The sequence below is a fragment of the Gekko japonicus genome, unplaced genomic scaffold (genome assembly GCF_001447785.1).
Source record: "Gekko japonicus isolate JY-2015 unplaced genomic scaffold, Gekko_japonicus_V1.1 scaffold2313, whole genome shotgun sequence".
Classification (NCBI taxonomy): Eukaryota; Metazoa; Chordata; class Lepidosauria; order Squamata; family Gekkonidae; genus Gekko; species Gekko japonicus.
Window position 1 is genome coordinate 245413 of NW_015169854.1, and position 22114 is coordinate 267526.

At 44.2% G+C, this 22114-nt stretch overlaps 1 protein-coding gene across 2 annotated transcripts in view; it reads left to right on the forward strand.

The window, feature by feature from the left end:
- The first annotated feature begins 15394 nt into the window (after nucleotides 1-15394).
- LOC107115634 (killer cell immunoglobulin-like receptor 3DL1) overlaps nucleotides 15395-22114 on the forward strand; it is a 17378-nt gene continuing 10658 nt past the window's right edge. For both annotated transcript variants that reach the window (XM_015417371.1, XM_015417372.1), the window contains exons 1-2: nucleotides 15395-15463; nucleotides 15593-15628. In XM_015417371.1, coding sequence (XP_015272857.1) covers nucleotides 15433-15463; nucleotides 15593-15628 — 67 coding nt within the window. In that variant the 5' untranslated portion in view covers nucleotides 15395-15432. The remainder of the gene's footprint in view (nucleotides 15464-15592; nucleotides 15629-22114) is intronic.

Genomic DNA, 22114 nt, shown 5'->3' on the forward strand with positions numbered 1-22114 from the left:
GCAGGACGTTTCCAGGGTGTGGGTACTTTGCGGGCCCTGGTGTCACTCTGAGTTCTTTGTTCAGGTTGGTTCATGCAGGCAAGACCCACTTATTTCCCCAAGCAATCATATCCATTCTGTATGTGACCGCACCCCCCAAAAAAAATTAGGAGAAGCCAGGAGTGGTACAGAGCCAGACAGCAGTCACAAAGGTGTTTCAGTGGACAGATAAAGGGCATTGCTGTAGGTAGGAACAGGCATATATAGTGTTGATTTAGGGATGCAAGATATGTGGTAGCTACTGTGTCCCATAGTGAAGGGACCTTGGAGAGCCAGTTTGGTGTAGTGGTTAAGTGTGCGGACTCTAATCTGGGAGAACCGGGTTTGATAACCCTCCCTTAGGGTGTCCCAGAAAAGAAAACTGCACACATTAGATTTTGGTGCTGTGGTTTTTGCTTTCAGCTGCATACCAGTTAGTTTTCAGTTCAGATTCTGCTAAAATCAGAAAAAGAAAACAGATGAGGGTGGAACTTTTCATGCACAGAAAATATGTGAAAAGACAGTGGACTTTTTAGGGATAAAGCAGACTCCTGGCACCCTCTACTGGATACCTATAGGATACGTTTAGGACTCTTGTCATCTCTACTTTATATAAAAGAGACAGAGAAGAAGAAGAGGAGATTGGATTTATACCCCGCCCTTCACTGCCCAAGGGAGTCTCAGAGCAGCTTACAGACTCCTTTCCCTTCCCCTCCCCACAACAGACACCCTGTGAGGTAGGTGGGGCTGAGATGCCAATCAGAGGATTATTACTCAAATTACCACTGTCTTTTGTAACCAATTATGCTGTTTTGAATATTGTTTTCTTGATGATGTCAGTCCATGTATAAAATATCATGTATTTCCTGAATATGTTCAGAATAGGTTCAAGGAGAAGATGAAGAAGAAAAAGAAGAAAGTTGTCAATTTTTGATGAGTTATTTGGTCTAATTGTTTTCCTATTAATTGAAGCATATTCAGGGAATCCTCAACTGCATGCAGTGCCAGTCCTGAACCAACCAAGTTGTTCCAGTTTTAGTCCATTGAAATCAGTAGGTTTAGACAGGAGTAACTCGGCATATGGCTGCAGTGTTGATTTATTATTATATTTTTACCATCATGTAAGGTTGCATTACCCCTCTGCTGAAAGCCCTTTTCTGCTTGATGTATGTTATATTCATTTATTCTGCACTTGTTTGTCCACCGTGGATTTAAGAGCCGTGAGGGGGGTGGTTCTTTCAATTAAACACACATTCGGGAAAAAATTGTTCTAAAACATGTTATCAACAGTTCCAAACATACTTTAGCAGCTAAAGCCCCCAAACAACCATCCAAACACTAAAGTGGTACTGGGGTTGCCAACATCCAGGTAGCACCTGGAGATCTCCCACTATTACAATTGGTCTCTAGCAGGGATCATTTCCTGCAGGAACGCACAGGAGAGGAGCACTGGCAGTAAAGAGCCCAGGGGGCGGGCACAGGCAACAAGCCCCACCCCCTGCTTCCATCAGCCCTCAGTCAGAGCAAGAAGCAGCCAGGTAAGTTTCAGAGCCCCCCCCCATCCAAAACAGTCCAGTGGCACCTTTAAGACCAAGTTTTATTCAGGTACAAGCTCTCCCTCCTCTGCGAGGACAGATCTGCAGGTTCCCCCGCCCCCAATAGCTAGCAATCCAAAACAGTCCAGTGGTGCCTGAGCGGTGGGTGTTGCCTTCTGACACACTTCCGGTGATGTCAGGGGGTGTGGCACATATATAAGGCAGAGTTGGGCCACAGGAACAATTCTCACTAGGAGGATTTCCGGTATCAAGGGAGTCTCAGAGCAGCTTACAGACTCCTTTCCCTCCCCCTCCCCACGACAGACACCCTGTGAGGTAGGTTGGGGCTAAGAGAGCTCTGACAGAAACTGTTCTTTTTCAAGAACAGCTGTGCCAGAACTATGGCTTGCCCAAGGTCATCCAGCAGCTGCAAGTGGGGGAGTGGGGAATCAAAGTCGGTTCTCCCAGATTAGAGTTCGTGCAATGAACCACTACACCTAAGAGGCCCCAGATCTGGAACTTATAAGGCATTGGAAATTCACCTGCTAAAATATGCAGGGAGTGTGTGAAAATAGCACCTGGAGATCTCCCACTATTACAATCGGTCTCCAGACAACCAAGATCAGTTCCCCTGGAGAAAATGGCTGCTTTGGAGGGTGGAGGCTATGGCATTCTATCCCACTCCCCTCCCTAAACCCCGCTTTTCCCAGGCTTCACCCTTCAAATCTCCAGGTATTCCCCAACCCAGAGCTGGCAACCCTACCTCCAGGCAGTATCTGGAGTTCTCCTGGAATTACAACTCATCTCCAGACTGCAGAGATCAGCACCTGGAGAGCTCCCACTATTACAATTGGTCTCTAGACAGCCAAGATCAGTTCCCCTGGAGAAAATGGCAGCTTTCGAGGGTGGACTCTACGGCATCACAGTCCCACTGAGATCCCTTCCTGTACTCTGAGATCCCTTCCTGTACTCTACCTCGGCACTACCCCCAAATCTCCAGGAATTTCCCAAGCCAGAGTTGGCAGCTTTATGTGCTGCCCTTTGCAGTGCTATAGAACGTTTATGTTCATGCATTTCCACACATGCATGCTAGATGCAAAAGGCATCCACTCCCCATTCAGAGATTTAGCTTCTACAGACTCAGGGAAGGGAACTGAATATGGCGGAATGGCCACACAAGCAACTCACACCTGGGCTGGATAAGTGCCTGGGAAGAAAAACTCTTGGGAATCCACCCGAATGCCACCTTGAGTTGTGTGATGTAAGAAGAGCTCTGTAAGCTCTTGGAGGGTTGGCTACATTAGGGGTGTGTGGTCTAATATGCAAAGGAGTTCCTGCTACAAAAAGAGCCCAAACAAATAAACTGGGGGGATGGTAAAGAGAAGAGTGGGGATTACAATGCTCCCTCTAAACTGCGGAGTCTTGTGAGCAAATTTCGGCTATGGCATAACTTAGTTTGCTCTGGAGCCATGCTTCTTGAGCTAAAACAAAAATGTGTGAGCTGGAGGCTAAAAAACTGTGAGCTAGCTCACACTAGCTCAGCTTAGAGGGAACACTGGTGGGGAAAGCACGTTGCTCACCCAAAAACCACCTGACATGCCCCAGGGATACTGACAAAGTTGTAGCCCTGCCTGTGAAGTCCCAGGTGCCCACCCCTGGAGCAGGCCCTACAGCAAAGCAATAAGAAGTCCCCATCGCTGGAGCCCAATGGCTAGAGTAGGGATGTGGGGGAATGAATCCTTACCTAGGGAGCTGTTCTCAAGAGCTGCATTGGGCACTTTGCTCTTGTTTGCAAACCACTTCCACCCCCTTCTTAAAGCAGACCCTGGTGCAAGCACAGGCTCAAGACATCTCAGCGCTCCTTCTTAAAGCAGACCCTGGTGCAAGCAGAGGCTCAAGACATCTCAGCGGTAAAGGCTGCTTTCTCCTAGTGGCCGATCAACAGCAAGAGCAGGGACTAAGGTTCCACTGCTGTCATGAGCATCACTATCAAGTATCTTTTCCCCAGGCTGAGGGATGAAGTCCATCCAGAGCAATCAAGGGCATTAACATGGCCACTTTATTTACTTACTTCCAAGATTCATAGCTCGCCTTTCTCTCCAAAACTCAAGACGGATTACACAGTACGGTCACTAACAAAAGATACTTCAGAGACACAAAAATGTCCACAGAAAGGTGCAAGGCAAATAAACTTGGACTTTACTAAGAACCAAGTCAGCACGAACAGAAATGCAGAATAATGCTTCTCAAAATGTTTTTACGGGGACCTGGCCAAGTGTCACTTGTGGAGAGATTTGTGGCTTAGGTCCCGCTTGGCTTGTACCACTTTGGACTGCAGGTGAAAACCACACAACCCTAAAGGACATCTTTACACAAAGGAAACTAGCATGTCACGGGGCAAGTATAGTCGAGAATCTTGACGTTCCCTCCATGAAAGAGAGTTCACACACTGGGTGTATGTGTGCAAACACATCTCAAAGATAAGAGCTATGCAGGAGCCATAAATAAAACCTGCTCCATATTTTGATAAACTACAATAAATCTGAAGATTCCTTAAACATGCATCATCTGCTTTTTGCCTTCTGCAATGGCCTTCCAAATACAGAGGACCAGGAATTGCAAACAAGGCTGACAGGAACCGTGCCTCTTGCTGACCACTAGGCAGAAGGATTGAGCAGAAAACCAAAAGCTTATCCTCACGATGAACCCAGGAGTGGAAAGAAGGTGGGCTGAGAAAAAGGGAGGATAAAAACTCTTGCACTGAGACAGTCAAAATTCTGCCCCCTTAGATGGACACATGTGGATTCATCATGTGAAAACTAGCTACCAAACACTGCCGTTCTTCACTTAGAAAGATTTTCAGCTAGCTGAAGTCTCTCAGTTCATCTAACTGGCCACCAGCTCTGAAGAAGTGAGCAGTGACTCACAAAAACTCACACTTAGGTAGCGCCTGGAGCATTGTCGCGGAAAGCAAGCAGTTGGGCAAGGGATGTGCGATCATTTGAACCCGCTTAGAAATATCCCCGATCAAATCTACAGCGGGAGCAAATCGCGGTACGCTTGCCATATGACCACAGTCTTAGTCTTTGAGGTGCTACTGGACTCTTACAGTTTCTACTGGCCAGGTTATTTTCTGCTTCAGTCTGATGTGGCCTTTGATGTCTTTCTTATCTTCATTATTTGTAGACTTGGACCCAATCCTGCCAAGATACCGATGAGAAGCCCATTCTACAAAATAAAAATCTCCTGACCAGCTCCCAAAGATCTGCCCATGAATGTGGCTGCTCTGGTTTTATTTCAGATACTTATAATCAGTGTTCCTTCTAAGCTGTGGAGTCTTGTGAGCAAAAATTCTACTTTGTGAGCTACGGGCATTAAAGTTGTGAGTGAGCAATCTGGCTACTGCATAAATTAGTTTGCTCTGGAGCCCTCCTTCCCGAGCTAAGACAAAAATGTGTGATCCAGAGGCTAAAAAACTGTGAGCCAGCTCACACTAACTCAGCTTAGAGGGAACACTGCTTATAATAGTATCAACTGCTACTGCATCCAACATCACATTTAAATGACCCTGAAACCATCACAGGTGGTAATGATCACCACATGGGGAGCCCTCAGTTTGTTTGATGTCTTTATGACGAACAGCTACCGTTTCCCCGGACTATGCAGGAGTATCCAACATAAACATATCCCTGACAAGATAGCTGGGTAAAAGGAGGGTAGATTCTGATAAGGCCAGCGAGGACTCTTGTGTGAAGAGGGAACAGAAGACTGATAGGCACACTGCACTATGTATTCTCAGGAAACTGAACAAAAAAGAATGTTGTGGATGTCTGATTATTACAAAGAAGCTTTTAAAAAATAATAATAATCCAAAGATGCTGGACATACCAGGACTATTTAGGAGCCAATGATGTTTGAAGACAGCGGAGATATAAGATAGGAAATGTGGTGGACTCAGTGCTTTGGCGAGGAAAGGCCCAATATCCACCCTCATATAGTCCCCTGATTCTTTTTACAGAACTTTTACACAATTAGACAATGCATCTGCTGCAAAAGTGTTTTAAAGGCTGGTTTGCATCTTCTTAAGCTATTCCATTCATGCTGTATTCTTGCTAAAACCTGCCCCTTTTAAACTGTTTTTATCCTTTTAAAAATAATAATAATCCAAAGATGCTGGACATACCAGGACAATTTAGGAGCCAATGATGTTTGAAGACAGCAGAGATATAAGATAGGAAATATGGTGGACTCAGTGCTTTGGTGAGGAAAGGCCCAATATCCACCCTCATGTAGTCCCCTGATTCTTTTTATAGAATTTTTACACAATTATACAATGCATCTGCTGCAAAAGTGTTTTAAAGGCTGGTTTGCATCTTCTTAAGCTTTTCGATTCATGCTGTATTCCTGCTAAAACCTGCCCCTTTGAAACTGTTTTTATCCTTTTGGATAACACCTATGGTTGCCGTCCAGAGCAGGGAAAGATTAGATATGAATCAGGGCTTGAGTTAGCAGCCAGGCATGACAAACAGCAGCTCACAAAGAAAAGGAGAACCTGCTTCCTGTCCTCCTCAACAAGTCAGCAGGTGCCAGGGTAGTCCTCACTCTGGGAGGAAATTTTCAGTGAAATCCTAGACTTTTCCACATTCTCATCTTACCCGCTGGTAAGTTCCTGAGTCTGCAGGGTTCCCCCCCTGCATGTGTTTGGCTCCATCTAATGGTCGATTTGATATCACACAGCTTTATTTCCAGTATAAAACCCTGCAGTTTAAACCTTCAGGGATTTAAATGAGAATGTGGAAATTATGTTGGATTTTGAAAGGTATAACTCTGCTTAGGATTGCACTGTGCCAGAAAAGGGGGCTGCCCACCCTTTGGGAGGCAAGCAAATAGAGGAAAGATGAAGTTGTGTTTTTGATTTTCAATGCCATGCAATCGGATGAAGGACTTGCTGGTGTATATATTGCTTGTTACCAGAACAGTGGTTGCCATGAAAGTGTGTAGTTACAAGAATGGGCACAGTAATAAGACCAATGAAAAAAGAAAAAAGAACTGTGACAATTTAGCGCTTGGTACTATATTCATAAATCATAATATACAACAATGGAAAATAAGTAATATATATAGTGAATGTAGACGGTGGTCTCCGGGATGGTGTGCCGTTTCGACAATGATCTTCTTCTGAACAAGGATGTGTACATAAACTGTCTTTCAACAATTCATTTCTCTTGGTGACATATTGAAAATATACTGTTGATTCACTTCATCATAAAGCTATGCTTACAGCTATGTTCTTCAATGGGCTATAATTGCTGAATGCTGAAGAGCATAGCTGTAAGCATAGCTTTATGATGAAGTGAATCAACAGTATATTTTCAATACGTCACCAAGAGAAATGAATTGTTGAAAGACAGTTTATGTACACATCCTTGTTCAGAAGAAGATCATTGTCGAAACGGCACACCATCCCGGAGACCATCGTCTACAATCACTATATATATTACTTATTTTCCGATGTTGTATATTATGATTTATGAATATAGTACCAAGCGCTAAATTGTCACAGTTCTTTTTTCTTTTTTCATTTGCCATGAAAGGGTGTACAGGTGATTTGTTCTTGACTCCAGGAATGCTCTGTATGAAAGAGGTTCTCCCCTACTTTATGTCTCACTTGTACATCATTAGCAACATTTATAAGTGATGCTTCTCATGCTAAAAGAGAATATTTGTGGCTGGATTCTGCAGCATCTCCTGACCCACCATCTGATAGCATCCAGAAGCCTATTTATTTAGTCATTCCCCTTCATATATATTCCACTTTTCATCCCAATAGGCACCCAAAGTGCCTACAACATTCTCTCCTTCTCCATTTTACCTTTACAACAACCCTGTGAGGTAGGTTATGCTGAGCATGTGTGACTGGCCCAAGGTCATCCAGCAAGCTTCCATGCAGAGTGGGGATTTGAACTTGGATCCTAGGCTAACACTTTAACCACTCATGGCATGAATATCTGCGAATAACAGAATACTACGTATCAGATCAAACAATATTGTATAACAAAGGATGATTGCAATCAAATTGACATAGAGATAAATGCATGTAAAAGAGTCTTCAACAACCTCCCCAAAATGTGAACACCACCAGGTATTAACTTCTGTACTAACAATGGCGTATTATAGAATACACTCAGTTCTGAATACATACAGTATCTGAGAATAATCTACTAGCCTGGAAGTATATCTACGAATCTGGCCAGAATCAACCAAATATTTAGGTACTATAGCAAGCCTTAGGGGCTGCAGTGGCTCAAGTGGTTAAGACGCTGAACTGCCGACCGGAAGGTCGGTAGTTCAGCGGTTCGAGACCCGAGTGCCACATGACGGAGTGAGCTCCTGTCTCTGGTCCCAGCTCCTGCCAAGGTGTTCTGTGCATCTCGGTGTCTAGTCATGCCGGCCACATGACCACGGAAAAGTCTTTGGACAGCGCTGGTTCTTCGGCTTAGAAACGGAGATGAGCACCGCATCCCTAGAGTTGGATTCAACTGGCTTTCGAGCAAGGGAAACCTTTACCTTTACTATAGCAAGCCTTATTAAGGTGCTAACCTAAGAATGGGTAACTTAAGAATGGGTAAAATTGGCAAGGGTTTCCTTGCATGCATTCTCTGTGATTGTCCAGATCCATTTTCGTACCGGAGTCAGCTACAGAGGTCAGTTAAGGGACAAGTATATCTGTAAAGGTTGCAGAGATCACCCCACAACAATGCCTCTCCCCACAGGACTCTTTCTGTATGTACATCTACAGGCAGCAAAAACACCATTCACTAGAATTGGCATTTAAATCGAGGGACAATTTGCCAGGGCAGGCGAAGTAATAGTAGTCAAGTCATGATGAAGAAGAGCGTGTGCACTCTTCCTTCCTCAGTATAAGTAGCCTTAAGATTTCTAAGATGGGGGGAAATGCTAAACTATGAGGCTGCCATGACAGATTCAGTCTCAAAATCTCATTTTAGAAGTTAGGCCCTGTGTCGGAGGGGGTGATGGTGGGGGAGCAGAGGCAGAATAAGGGGGAACAGAGTCAGGTGTCTTAACTGTTAGGCAGGCTGGTCGTTGAACTGGATTCCAAGTGAAAAGGAGGTCACTGGAGAGGCTCATCATGGGCTCAGGCATTTCCTCGGGAAAGGCTGTGAAACAGAAAACACGTACCAGCTCTTGTTGTATCGTAATAAAATGCCTCCTCATCCGTTTTCCAGGTTAGCTTTATTATGCTCAATCACACAGTATAAAAACACCTACAGCTTGCAACCACTCCCTCTTCCTACTACTGGTTTATATACAATACTCTTAAAGAAACATGCACACAACATCTCCCCCTTTTCTCAGTTCATAACATAGTCCTTCATCCAAACAGGTGGTCGTCTCCTCCTTCCTTCCTTCTCTGTTTCAACAACTGGTGGTACTTCTTGAGATACTGATGATGACGGTGGCGATATCTCTTGAGGTACATCTGGACGTTCCAACTGATGGCTTGAATCGGTTTCCTTCTGCACAGACCCATTCTTATTTTCAGTCACTGGTAACAAAGGAAAACCCTCTGATTCAAAACACACTCCATTCCCACTACAATATGCAGGTACCAAATAAGATGCATTCCATACCCGGCCATCTGATAATCTATAAGTATATGGCCCTTTCCTCTCCATAATCTTACGGGGTGAGGTAAACTTACGTTCCCCCTTTCTCAAAATTCCAGGTCTTCTTACTCTAACAAATGAACCACATTCAAAGTTAACATCCTTAACACCCCTTCGTCTATCTGTATAAGCCTTATACTTCTCTTGCTTTTGAACCACCCTTTTTTGTAATTCTGAATCTGATGCCACATAACTCCTTGCATCTGACATTCCGGTAACATTCAACTTAGTACGCATCTCTCTCCCATGTAATAATTCCGCCGGTGATCTTTGTGTTGTAGCATGCCTTGTTGCCCTATATGCTTGCAGGAAATCAGTTGTAAAAGCAATCCATGCCCTTCCTTCCAATTTAGCTGTCTGCAAGCTATCCTTCAGACTTCTATTAAACCGCTCAATTTCTCCATTAGCTTGCGGATAATACACTGATGACCTCCTATGTATAATATTTCGTTCCGCAAGGAAGGTTTCAAATTCCAAAGAAGTAAATTGGGCACCATTATCGGAAATCAACTCCTTAGGGTCCCCTTCCCTACTGAAGACCACAGCCAAAAACTTAATCACAGTAGCAGAAGTAGCTTGTGATGTAAATCCTACCTCTGGCCATTTACTAAAGTAATCAATTAACGTGATAGCATAACGACATTCAATAGGGGCAGTCTCAAAAGGTCCCACAATATCAATGGCGACCTTTTCCCAAGCAGAATGTGGGAATGTAACTGGCTGTAGTGGTGCTGGATGTGTTACTGCAGTTTTATCATGTAACTGGCAAGTGGCACATGCCTTAATGGCTGCTTCCACTTGGGAATCCATTCCAGGCCACCAATACAAATCCCGTAATCGCTGTTTAGTACGTACAATCCCTTGATGTGTATCATGAGCCAGAGCTACAAATGTAGACCGCAGTTCCTCTGGGACCAACAATCGATGTGTCCCTCGTAAAATACAACCATTTTGCAATGAAAGCTCATCACGTACTCTAAAGTAAGGTGACAGTTCTGACTCAATTCCCTTTTCCTTATTAGGCCATTTATTCAACAAAAATCCTCTTAATTTCTGCTGGATTGGGCATGCTAAACATGCAGCTTGAAATTTCTCCTGTGTCACTGCAACTGGAATACTTGAAAGCAGTGCAACCACTTCCACATCCTCTTCTGGCACTATGCCTGAGGATGGCAATGGCAGCCGGGACAGACAATCAGCTGTCACATTCTCTACTCCTGGTTTATATTCAATCTCATAAGTAAAAGAGAGCAATCGTGCTGACCATCTAGCAATTCGATTCCCTGCCCTTCCCAATCCTTTTGATGTCAATAATGTTGTCAGGGGACTATGGTCAGTACGTAGTTTAAATAAGTGGCCCCACAAATAAGTCCTCCACTTTTCTGTGGCCCAAACACATGCAAGTGCCTCCTTTTCAACCACAGAATACTTTCTCTCCGTTTGCGTCAAAGTCCTTGATGCAAATGCCACTGTCTTTTCCACCTTACCCTCATGGAGCTGTGTCAACACGGCTCCCAGCCCATAGTCCGAAGCATCAGTTGTTACAATTATAGGCAATGATGGTTCAAACAATGCCAAAGCAGGACTATGGACAATCAGGTCTTTTACAGCATTAAAACTAGCCTGAGCTGCTGATGACCATACTAAGGTTGTATTCCCACGCAACAATTCTCTAAGTGGCTCAATAACTGAAGCATAATTAGGGATAAACTTTGCATACCATGATGTCAACCCCAAGAAAGAACGCAGGCCTTGTAAATCAACAGGAGGTGGTGCCTGCATAATTGCTTCAACATGATCCAAATCAGGTTTCAACCCAGCTGCTGAAACACTATGTCCCAAAAAAGAGAGTTCTACCTGTCTTAGTTTACATTTTTCCATATTAAGTTCCAGTCCAACTGCACTAATACGTCTTAATACTGACTGTAAATTACTCTCATGTTCTTCAGGTGTCTTTCCAAATACAATAATGTCATCTAAATAGCACTGAACTCCCTTCTGCCCCTTAAGTATTGATGACATCATCTTTTGAAAAGCAGCAGGGGCAGAAGCCAACCCATATGGGACTCGTTTAAATCTAAATAATCCCTCATGTGTAATGAATGCTGTAAGATCTCTACTTTCTTTATGCAGCATAACTTGGTGATATGCACTCTGCAAATCCAAAGTGGAAAACATCCTTGACCCTGCCAATTCTGAAAACACCTCTTCTATATGTGGCAATGGATGGCTATCAATCACAACAGCCTTGTTTGGTTCTCTTAAGTCTACACAAAGGCGTATATTTCCATCTTTCTTTCTTACCACCACTATGGGGGAAACCCATTCTGATGAGTCCACTTCCTCAATAATATCCTTCTGCACCAATTTTTTAAGCTCTTCTGACACAGCATCTCTCACAGAAATTGGCAATCGCCGTAACTTCTGTTGCACAGGAACAACATTTGATCTCACTTTTACTTTGTGCACAAATCCCTTTGCACAACCAATACCTTGCACAGAGGTATCCCTACTTGCAGAAGAAAAACAAAGGGGAACTCCCTGTAAGGGTTCAACATCCAGTTGTGAAGCCATAGTATGTCCATCCACTACCATCAATTTTAGTGCAGCAAACAAATCCCTGCCAAGGATAGGGGTACCATTAGGCACAATATAAAATTCTGCAGGTGCACAACATGTACCAAAACTCACTTTAGCAGGTAAACAACCACACAAAGGTATTTTGTTCTGTAAATAACACACCAACTGCACTTTTGGCTCTACTAATGGCACATTCCCAAAATATTCCAAATAAAGTGCCTCAGGCAATATAGACACAGCTGAACCAGTATCCAACATTAATTCAATTTCCTGACCCTCCCCCAAGGGGTTAACACATATCTTAACAGTGCACATAATTCTTTTTACTTCAGACACAATTCTACTCCCATCCACATTCAAAACTTTCACATCCGGTACTTGAACTGCATGCACCTGATAATTATTCCGAAGACTAGAACACATTTTAGAAACATGTCCAATTTTTTTGCAATAATTGCACTGTATTCCCTTTGCAGGGCACTTAGGGTGGTTTGCTAGATGTTGTATGGAGCCACAACGAAAACACACTCTTGTTGGCATTCTGTTTCGTTGGCTTCCTGGCTTTTCAGCATGTTCTTTTAACTCCTTTGCAGAATCATGGCTTTGTACTGCCACCCTCTGCAACAGTTCCACCCTCTGTACTGCATCTCCAGTGCCTAAACTTATCATCTTGGATTCATTTATAGCTGCTTCAGTTTGGGTTGCTAATGTTATAGCCTTATCCAAGGAAAGTTTTGGTTCCAGGAGTAAACGTTCCCTTATGCGAGGCATTGTTGTTTTTTCAACCAGCTGGTCTCTAATCATCTCATCAGCCAGCACTCCAAACTCACAGGAGCCGACTAAGTCTCTCAGGGCTGCAACATATTGTAAAGTTGACTCCCCCGGTTTCTGTTCCCGCTGACGGAACTGATAACGATTAGCAACCACATTAACCTTAGGCACAAAAAATTTCTCCAGTTCAGCAAGAGCAGTCTCATACTTATCATCAGTAAGGGAGAATGTATAAAAAATACGTTGTCCTTCTACTCCCAAGGAGTGAATAAGCAGCGCAAGCTTCCGTTCTTCAGACACCTCCGTGTCACTAATTGCAAGCAGATAATTGTTGAACATACGAATCCATGAAGTGAAAGCAATTGGAGGCTCACCTGGACTTTGTAAAAAACAGGCTGGTGGGTTTAAAGGCAAAAAAGCCATCCCAATTCGTCGCCAAAATGTTGTATCGTAATAAAATGCCTCCTCATCCGTTTTCCAGGTTAGCTTTATTATGCTCAATCACACAGTATAAAAACACCTACAGCTTGCAACCACTCCCTCTTCCTACTACTGGTTTATATACAATACTCTTAAAGAAACAGCTCTGTGAAGGGTTCCTCTTTTTTAATGCAGAATTGGGAAACAGGGTCTATATTTATCATTTGTGACATTTCTTTTCAGACTTTCAGTTCTGTTACTCCAGTCCCACATAACAGGTGCACCCACTATGCACAATCCTCCTGATACATGTGGTTGCTATTTTGTTTGAACGGGACAATGAACATATTTTCTATGCACGTCAGCATGTAAATGCATTCCCCGCACCCCCCAAAGAAATCCCTGGGGTTCTTTGGGGGGGGAGGTATACCAAAGCTAGACATGCACTGGAAACAGTGTGTTGCCCCAGTCAAACAAAATGGCACATACTCACGTGGTCGGAGCATCAAATCGGAATGTCCAGAAAAGTCTAAAGAGCCTCCCTGATCTCTCTGGAAGTACAGGCCCAAGAAGAGAATGGAAAGAACCATCAGTACGGGCAGGGGTCATTTCGTAGAAAAAGAGGTGCAGGAGCTCATTAGCATAACTCATTTGCATATGCCACATCCCCTGACATCACTGGAAGTGTGTCAGAAGGCAACACCCACCGCTCAGGCTCCCCTGGACTGTTTTGGATTGCTAGCTATTGGGGGGAATGCGCAGATCTGCCCTCACAGAGGAGGGAGAGCTTGTACCTGAATAAACCTTGGCGCAGGCTCCTCGTGGCCCGGGGCTGCAGGGAGCAGGGGGCGGGGCTTGTTGCATGTGCCCGCCCCCTGGGCTCCTTACTGCCGGAGCTCCGCTCCTGTGCGCTCCCGCAGGAAATGACCCCTGAGTACGGGGTTTGCCCTTTTGTTAGGCAGGATCAGACAAGCAACATCAGGTGGCAATAAAGGGCAGCAACTTGCTAATCATTTCATTCATTCACATAGTTTGACTTCAATGTGGGGTGCCATTTTGAATTTTTAACTCAGGATTCAGGATGGGTTGGGCTGCTTCTAAATGCGTGCCTGAAACCTTTGGTACTAAAGCCAGCTGGTTCACCACAGCTAGTTCAAGGAATGTCAGCTGAAAAAAATGACCAGAATGACTACTGGGATGTCCACTGGGGAGCCAGACTGGGCTGGAAAGGCCCCTGATTGGACGCCTCGACACCAAACACAAAAAGTGGAAGACAGATGATATGGAAGATCCATTTGGATTTCCCCAGAAACAAAACTTAGGGTGCTTGAGCTATCCTTACATGCATCTGACATTGTCCTCACATCTTTGGTTAACTTTGGTTAACAAGAGACCTGATGTAAGAGCTGGTCAGAAGGCTACAGAGAACAGAATCTCTTAAGAACTTGCTTTGAGACAGCGAAAGTGTGGAGCGAGAACAAGAGGGTGAGCCAGACACAGAGAGGAAATCCACCTAATGCCTTTTATTAGGACTGATCAAACTGACACAAAACATTGAGCTGTACAGCTTGCTAGAACTCTTCATCAGGATGGGGGAAAAGATAGACATTAAAAGCAGATTCACCAGGCCTTGATGTTAAGGTCTCGTCTTGCATACATTGGGGTGACACTCAAAGGAATGATAGAAAACAGCTACAGGAATGCGCTGGTTTCTTTCGAAGTATTGTAGGAATACAGTCACTTTAATGGAAAGGCCCCCCCCCCATTTTACTGGAAAGCAAGGGGGATTGGTTGTTTGCAAAGTGATGGGCGGGGGTCTGCTTTTCAAATGGCACATTTATTAAAGCGTTAAAATAAAATTAAATAAATTAAAATTAAACAGTTACAGAGGGTTATATATCAACACAGCATAATCACTGCAACAGTACTTAAATTACTACAATGAATAAGCACATATATCCCTACAGGGAGAAGCAGTACTCCTTGGGTCTGAAATCTCAGTGAAACAGGAGTCCAGTGGCACCTGAAAGACTTGCAACATTGATTCCCACCTGGGCTTTTGCGAGTTGGAGCTCACTTCTCCAGATGCTCCGTCTTTTCAATGAGTCCTGATTCCCCCTGTCCCATTGCCCCTGCTAAGCAATCTTCCCCTCTGCTGCTGAATCACAAGAAATCAAGCTGACTCCTGGCATCACTTCACACACAGATTCTGAGAATTGTTCACTTCTGGTTTCTGTGCCTGCTGTGGCTGGACCCTGAAAGCGGATGTGATTTCTTCAGGCAGTGGAGGGTGTCAAATGTGGTGAGTTGTGCTACACAGATGCATTTAAGAAACTGGAGCCCTCAGCCAAGGTCCTCCTTATGGGGATCACAGTGAGAGGAGGAAACGCAGCCCTGCTGTCCACAGAACCCCCCTCACCATGAGGGTCCCTTTCAGACTCCTCTTTGTCGGTTTGTATTCTGGAGGGAAGGAAAAGTGGGACCTTACAGCATGCAACAGCAGGGTGGGAGGATCAGAGAAGCAGGATCAGGTCCAGTTGTTCAAATCTATTGACATTAATGGAATCCTCTCCTTTCCAGGATGGTGGATGGCTGGGCAGAGTTGGATGGTGACAGGTGAGTAGCAGCAGACTGGAAGTGGGAGGTAGGGGGATAGGTGAGGTGGAAAGCCAGTCACTCGAATCTGTTTTCCCCCCTGACTCCTGCATGTCACATGTAACAAACTATCCCTCTCTCATGCAACTGCTACTGGTTCAGAGGCACCCCCTTATCTGTTTCCCCAGTAGGGTTGCCAGCCCCTGGTTGGGAAATTCCTTGGGACAGTGTGGTTTGGGGAATGGGGGGACCTCAGTAAGATATAATGCCACAGAGTCCATCCTCCAAAGCAGCCATTTTTTTCTAGGGGAACCGATCTCTGTAACCTGGAGAACGGTTGTAATTCTGGGAGATCTCTGGACTCCGCACAGAGGTTGGTAATCCTGTTCTTCAGTGTAAACCTGGAGTCGTCCCGGAATTAGTCTGGGAATTAGCTTCTGGCCTCAGTCGTCTACGTTCTCCCATGAGGCTGTGGCTTCTCGTGCCGATAGTGGTGCCAAAGTGAGAGAGGGTAATGCCAGACTAAGGCTGCGGTCACACGAGCACTTTGTCGCAATATAGTAGCGTTACCTTTGTTGATTTAAAGAGCATCATCAGACAACAACATCTGCCTTCTGTGCCCCAGTCATCGACACCTCCCTTTGCCTCAGTTTGGAAGCGGAGTCATCAGGCACCGGGGAAAGTCTGGTGTTCAGGGATGCCAGCGCTTCCACTCCACATTTCCAGCTGTCTGAACTCCCCTCTTGCAAAGACAAGCCATTTGGGAAGTCTGAACGTTCCCTTCCATTTCCGTCTCCTTTTTTTTTTTTTTTTTTTATCAGGTAGCAATGTTTGCATAAGTGCATAATTGCCCTTGCTGTTGTCAACAACCATGGCCAAGTAGTCATTCTGGATCAGGAGTTCCTGGGGGAGTTGTTTTCAAGCAACAAATCCCCCTCCCAAAGCCCTCTCTCCTGTTTCTGCGTCACAGTCTGAGAGCATCCCTTGACTGACGCAAGGGTAAGTGCACTGAAGTCAATGGGACTACTCTCAAGTAAATCTGCCCCCCCCCAAAGTATTCCACAGAAGAGAGGCGAAGGGAAGGGTGAGAGGGGCCAGAATACTGGGCAGAGAGATTGTGGAGCCAGAGCTGTCAAAAAGGAACCAGAGCTTTGGACACACGCTTCTGCACATGGGTGAAAGACAAAAAAACAAACAAACAAAGAATGCTGCAACAATCTGAACAATTGACCATGAGGCGAGTGCACAGTGACGCTGGTTCTGGGTTGGATGCCTGATGAAAACTTCCAGCAGCTATTTAAACCACCGCAAACAGAGGCGCAGCTAGATCAACCCAAGCCTCCAGTGTGACTGCAGCCTAAGTATGACAGAGTGTGAAGATGCTGGCTAGTTCTGGTTTTGTAAGGATGCCAGCTTTTAAGCTAGCTTCTTCCTGCATCCTCCTCTGTAATAATTAGAACAGGATAAGCTCTGACCCCAGCTCTGACCCCAGCTCCTGCCAACCTAGCAGTCCGAAAGCAAGAAATGGCAAGTAGATAAATAGGTACTGCTTCAGTGGGAAGGTAACAACATTCCGTGCACCTCAGTGTTTAGTCATGCTGGCCACATGACCACGGAGAAGTCTTCGGACAGCGCTGGCTCTTTGGCTTGGAAACAGAGATGAGCTATTTTAAAGTAAATGATTCCGAAATGTCAGTAGATAAAATCCACTGATCAATAATTATGAGTTAGGTAAAATAAGTGGGATTTTTACCATTTTTACCATATGAACTAGAAACAGTCATCTCAGGAAGAGGCAACAGACCTCTGTGAGTTGTAGATGTCAGGAATCCCAACTGATGCACTAAATAAAAGCCCCCGTCTGGAAGAATCCATCAGCCAGAGCCAGGATGGTGCAGAATGTTGGACTAGGACCTGGGAAACCTGCTGGGTGACCTTGGGCCCGTCACACACTCTCTCAGCCACCTCACCTCACAGGGTTGTTGTGAAGGTAAACTGAAGGAGAGAACGATGTAAGCCACTTTGGGTCCCCCTTGGGAAGAAAGGTCAGCTATGAAGGAGGTTAAAAACCCACCCATCATTGTTCAGCACTGAGTGGGGATAGCCAATGGGAAGCCCAGAGGCTAAGCCTGTGGTCTTCCCATCTGGCCCCTGCAAGACAACCCATCTCTCCAGCTATGCCCAAAAAGAGTCTTTCTTCATCATGGACTGAGAGGCACAAGGCTCTTTAATCCCCTCCCCACAGCCCATGAAGAACACCAGAGACTTTACGATGCACACCAGCTCTTGGTTCTCGTCCCCCAGTGGGGTGTCTGTGAGGAGGAGCAGCCAAGTTGCACCAAGAGGAAATTCTGATGGGGCCTCCCAGGTTTTGCTCTCCACAGGGGAAATGAGGAACAGGTGGTTTGCCTCCCATTCAATCTTGCTGGCACTTCTGCCCTTCCTTAAATCATTTTTTTTTAAGTCACAGAGTTAAATAATTACAAATAAAGTAATTAAGAATAAATGTCTGCACTATTAGCTAAATATATCCCAATCCCTGCCTCTCAGTGAATCCTACTGAAGTCCCCACTTGGGGTTGGGGAGGATACTGCCATTCCTTCTAGGAGGGAAGGCTACTCAGAAATGGAGTTCCAGCTACACAGGCAAGGGGCTTTCCATCCTCTGGGACACAGGGAGGTCAGATGCTGTTGCACTTCCTATTTTCAATGCCACAGAACCAGATGAGGGGATCTACTGCTGTACAGATTGCTTCACACCTGGATAGCAGAGCCTGTTGCAACATATCACCATCAAAGAGAAGTGCCTGGCTCCCTACTTGTTAACCAGTAATGGATATGATTTGTTCCATAGTGCAAATCTAGCAAGGAAAGGCATATTGATTATATATTTAATTTTTCAAAGCTTTCTTCCCAACGAGTGATGCATTGCAGAGAAGATGAGGTCCTTTGATTCAACAGAACATGGAGCTTAATGATGCAGTGGGATTCACTGTTGTCTTCCTGCCCTTAGAGCTGGCCCTCTCCCAGACCCACATCAGGATGAGACCTGGGGAATAGTGGGAGGGCTTCTAATGTCCTGGCCCCCCTGATGGCACTGGTATTTCTGGCCACTGTGTGACACAGAGTGTTGGACTGGATGGGCCTTTGGCCTGATCCAACATTGGCGTCTCACAGACCCCAAAATCTCCCATATCTGCAGCCTGGAATGCAAAATAGGATGCCTTTTCCAGAACTCTTGCTAGTTAGCAGGTGTTTAATTTGTTTTTTTTTTTCCATACTAGATCTGCATTCCAACAAGCAAGGAGATCCGGCACTATCATACCTGAGCTCAACAGAGCCTGAAAGTATTTCTCTATAATATTCTAGAGAATAGCGAATTTATTTATTGGTTCAAGCCACAGGTCATTGCAAAGTCTATTACAATCCAATTAAAAGGGAAATAAAAAACTCAATTACATGCACAGACCCCAAAATCTCCCATATCTGCAGCCTGGAATGCAGAATAGGATGCCTTTTCCAGAACACTTCTCTTGCTAGTTAGCAGGTGTTTAATTTGTTTTTGTTTTTTCCATATTAGATCTGCATTCCAACAAGCAAGCAGATCCGGCACTATCATACCTGAGCTCAACAGAGCCTGAAAGTAGCAAGTCCATTACAGAAAATAATTGTCTCATTTTACAGGTTTATGCCCACACCTTTGTCTTATTTTGCCAGTCATGACTTACTTTGTCCAGATATCATTTATTCTTCGGACTATATCTTCTCTTCATCTCTGTTCTGCCACGCAGCTCAAGAACCTATTTGTACAGATTGCTTCACTACTGGATAGCAGAGCCTGTTGCAACACATCACCATAAAAGGAAAGTGCCTGGTTCCCTACTTTTTAACCAGTAATGGATATAATTTTTCCACAGTGCAAATCTAGAAAGGAAAGGCATATTGGTTATATATTTAATTTTTCAAAGGTTCCTTCCCAACAAATGATGCATTGTAGAAAAGATGAGCTCCTTTGATTCATCAGAATATGCAGCTTAATGATGCAGTAGGACTCATGAAACCTTCAATATGTTTTTTTTAGTTGCCACAAGGCTTGTCTTTGTTTTGAGTGCAGCAGAACAACATGGCAATCCCTCTAAAATGTGTTTTGTGGGGTGTGTGTGCATGTATGAATACTTTTTACCATAGTTTACCAGTATGAATACTCTTTACCAACTGTGAATATGGCTGCCTCCAAATGGAGGATTCGCTCTGGTCTAGCTCTCAGATCGGAGCAAGGTTTTTTGGAGCATCCACACATTGCCTTCCATGGTTTCTCCAAGTGTGCCCCGATGTCACCAAAATCTGCTTCCCTCTCATCTTTCCAGAAAGATCAGAGCTAAAAGATGCTCGCACACACTGTGGCCCCCTTTGCCTTTGGATTCCCAGGTTAGAGTACTCACTTAAGCACCCATTCTCAGGTCCATTCAGCAGAGACAAGCTGACTCAAAACATCAGCCATTTATTTGCAAGGAGGCAATTCCAACAACTAACATCTTCAGTAAATAAGTCTGCTACCCCTGCTTACAGGTTCAGGAGGCTCCAATAGATCTCTCAGGAGTCTCTGTGATATCCTTATAAAGTTGGTCAGTAATATCATCCCCACATTGCACACAAGGAACAAAGGCAACCATAGCAGAGATCAGATTTTCATAGGGTATTTCCTGATAAGAGAGAGGGAAGTGCAAAATATGGACCACAGACTGAGCCCTTGACTTTATATTAAGAGTATAAGAAAGGTACCCCCCACAAACACACATGCAGTAAATTATTTGTGCTGTTCCAAAGGAGGAGTGCCTTTAGCACCTGTCACTATATAGCAGGAAAAGTAGTTAGCTAAGCCAAAGAAATGTATGGCTAACCTGCATGGGAAACAACAAAGCAGTTTGTAACCATCACACAGGCCATCAAACAAACAAACAACAACAAAAAAGGTCCCCCTTAGTGTGTGCAGTCTCTTTGGAATGCCCAAAGCAGCCATTTGGATTACAGTCAATCTGTTTAACGATATTTCCCTGTATTTTAGGGATCAGAAATACAGTCTGCACTTTTCCTCTTTTAACTGCAAGAAACGGGCTAGAGACTTACTTTTTAAAAAAATTAAAAGGTGGGAAAAAGGAGGTTGTGGCAACAGATTATAACAACATCGTCGTGAACTAGCAATCTGTGATCTAGAAAAAGAGAGAAGTTAAATTAAAAAGTTTTCTGTAATGAGATTTGCCTCGATTCCTCTGCATTTAAAAAAAACTCCATGTGCATAGAAAATCAACACACCAAAGAGAAAGGTGCTACCTATGGTTACCAACCTCAAGGTGGATCCTAAACTTCTTCCAGAATTACAAATGAAATTTGACTTGATTCTTTCTCTTGTAATATTTAAATAATTCATAAAATATAGTTTAAAATAATTCATTCTGAGATTTTACAAGGTTATGGTTATGGTAATAATATTCAAAAAAACTAATTTATGTGATAGTTAAATGTAGGCTCGGTTGAGAGCCAGTTTGGTGTAGTGGTTAGGAAGGCGCACTCTAATCTGCAAGAACTGGGTTTGATTCCCCACTCCTCCACAGGCAGCTGCTGGGGAGACCTTGGGTCAGTCGTAAGTTCTTTCAGCGCTGTTATCTCAAGGGCAGTTCTCAGGAGAGCTCTCTCAGCCCCACCTACCTCAAAGGGTGTCTGTTGTGGGGAAGGAAAGGGAAAGGGATTGTAAACCACTCTGAGAATCCTTTGGGTAGTAAAGGGCGGGGTATAAATCCAATCTCCTCCTCCTCCTCCTCCTCGTCTTCTTTTTCCTAGTACTCCTTTGGCTCACAAAGTTGAATTTATGCTCACAACACTCCACAGCTTAGAGGGAACGTTCTAATCTAACTAGCTAGGATAGATGCAGATGCAAAATGATATCCTACATCCATAGTGCCAAAGACGGAGATCGCGTACTCCTCTGTGTGTGGGAGAGAGAGAGAGAGTTAAGCTGGAAGAAAGTCTTGTCCCTATGAATAGCATTCTACTTCAAAGGGGAAAAGCTGCTCTCTCTCTCTCACTCAATCTATGATGCTGTCTCTGAAGTCTTAAGGAAGGAGACACAAAACCCAAACAAGGACCCACGGTAAGAAGGAAAACCAACATACACCATGCACAAATGAATTATAACCTATCATAAATAATTTTATGCATTTAGAAAAATATTATTACAATAATTTCTTCATACATATTAATCATCATAGTCACAATTCATAATATAAGAGAACAAAATGTCAAATATCATCTCCATAGATTCTCAAAAGATATAGTACAACCTTATAATATATACTAGTCCTCCTCTGTAAAAAAGTTTCAAAAGGGAGGACTCCTTAAATTCTCTTTACATGTGCTCTGTCTTCCTCCAACAGAGGTCCAGATGTCCTTCTGTTTCAGAATCTTCCTCAGGGAGTCCAACAATAATTTTCAGCACAAGGTTGCTAAATAC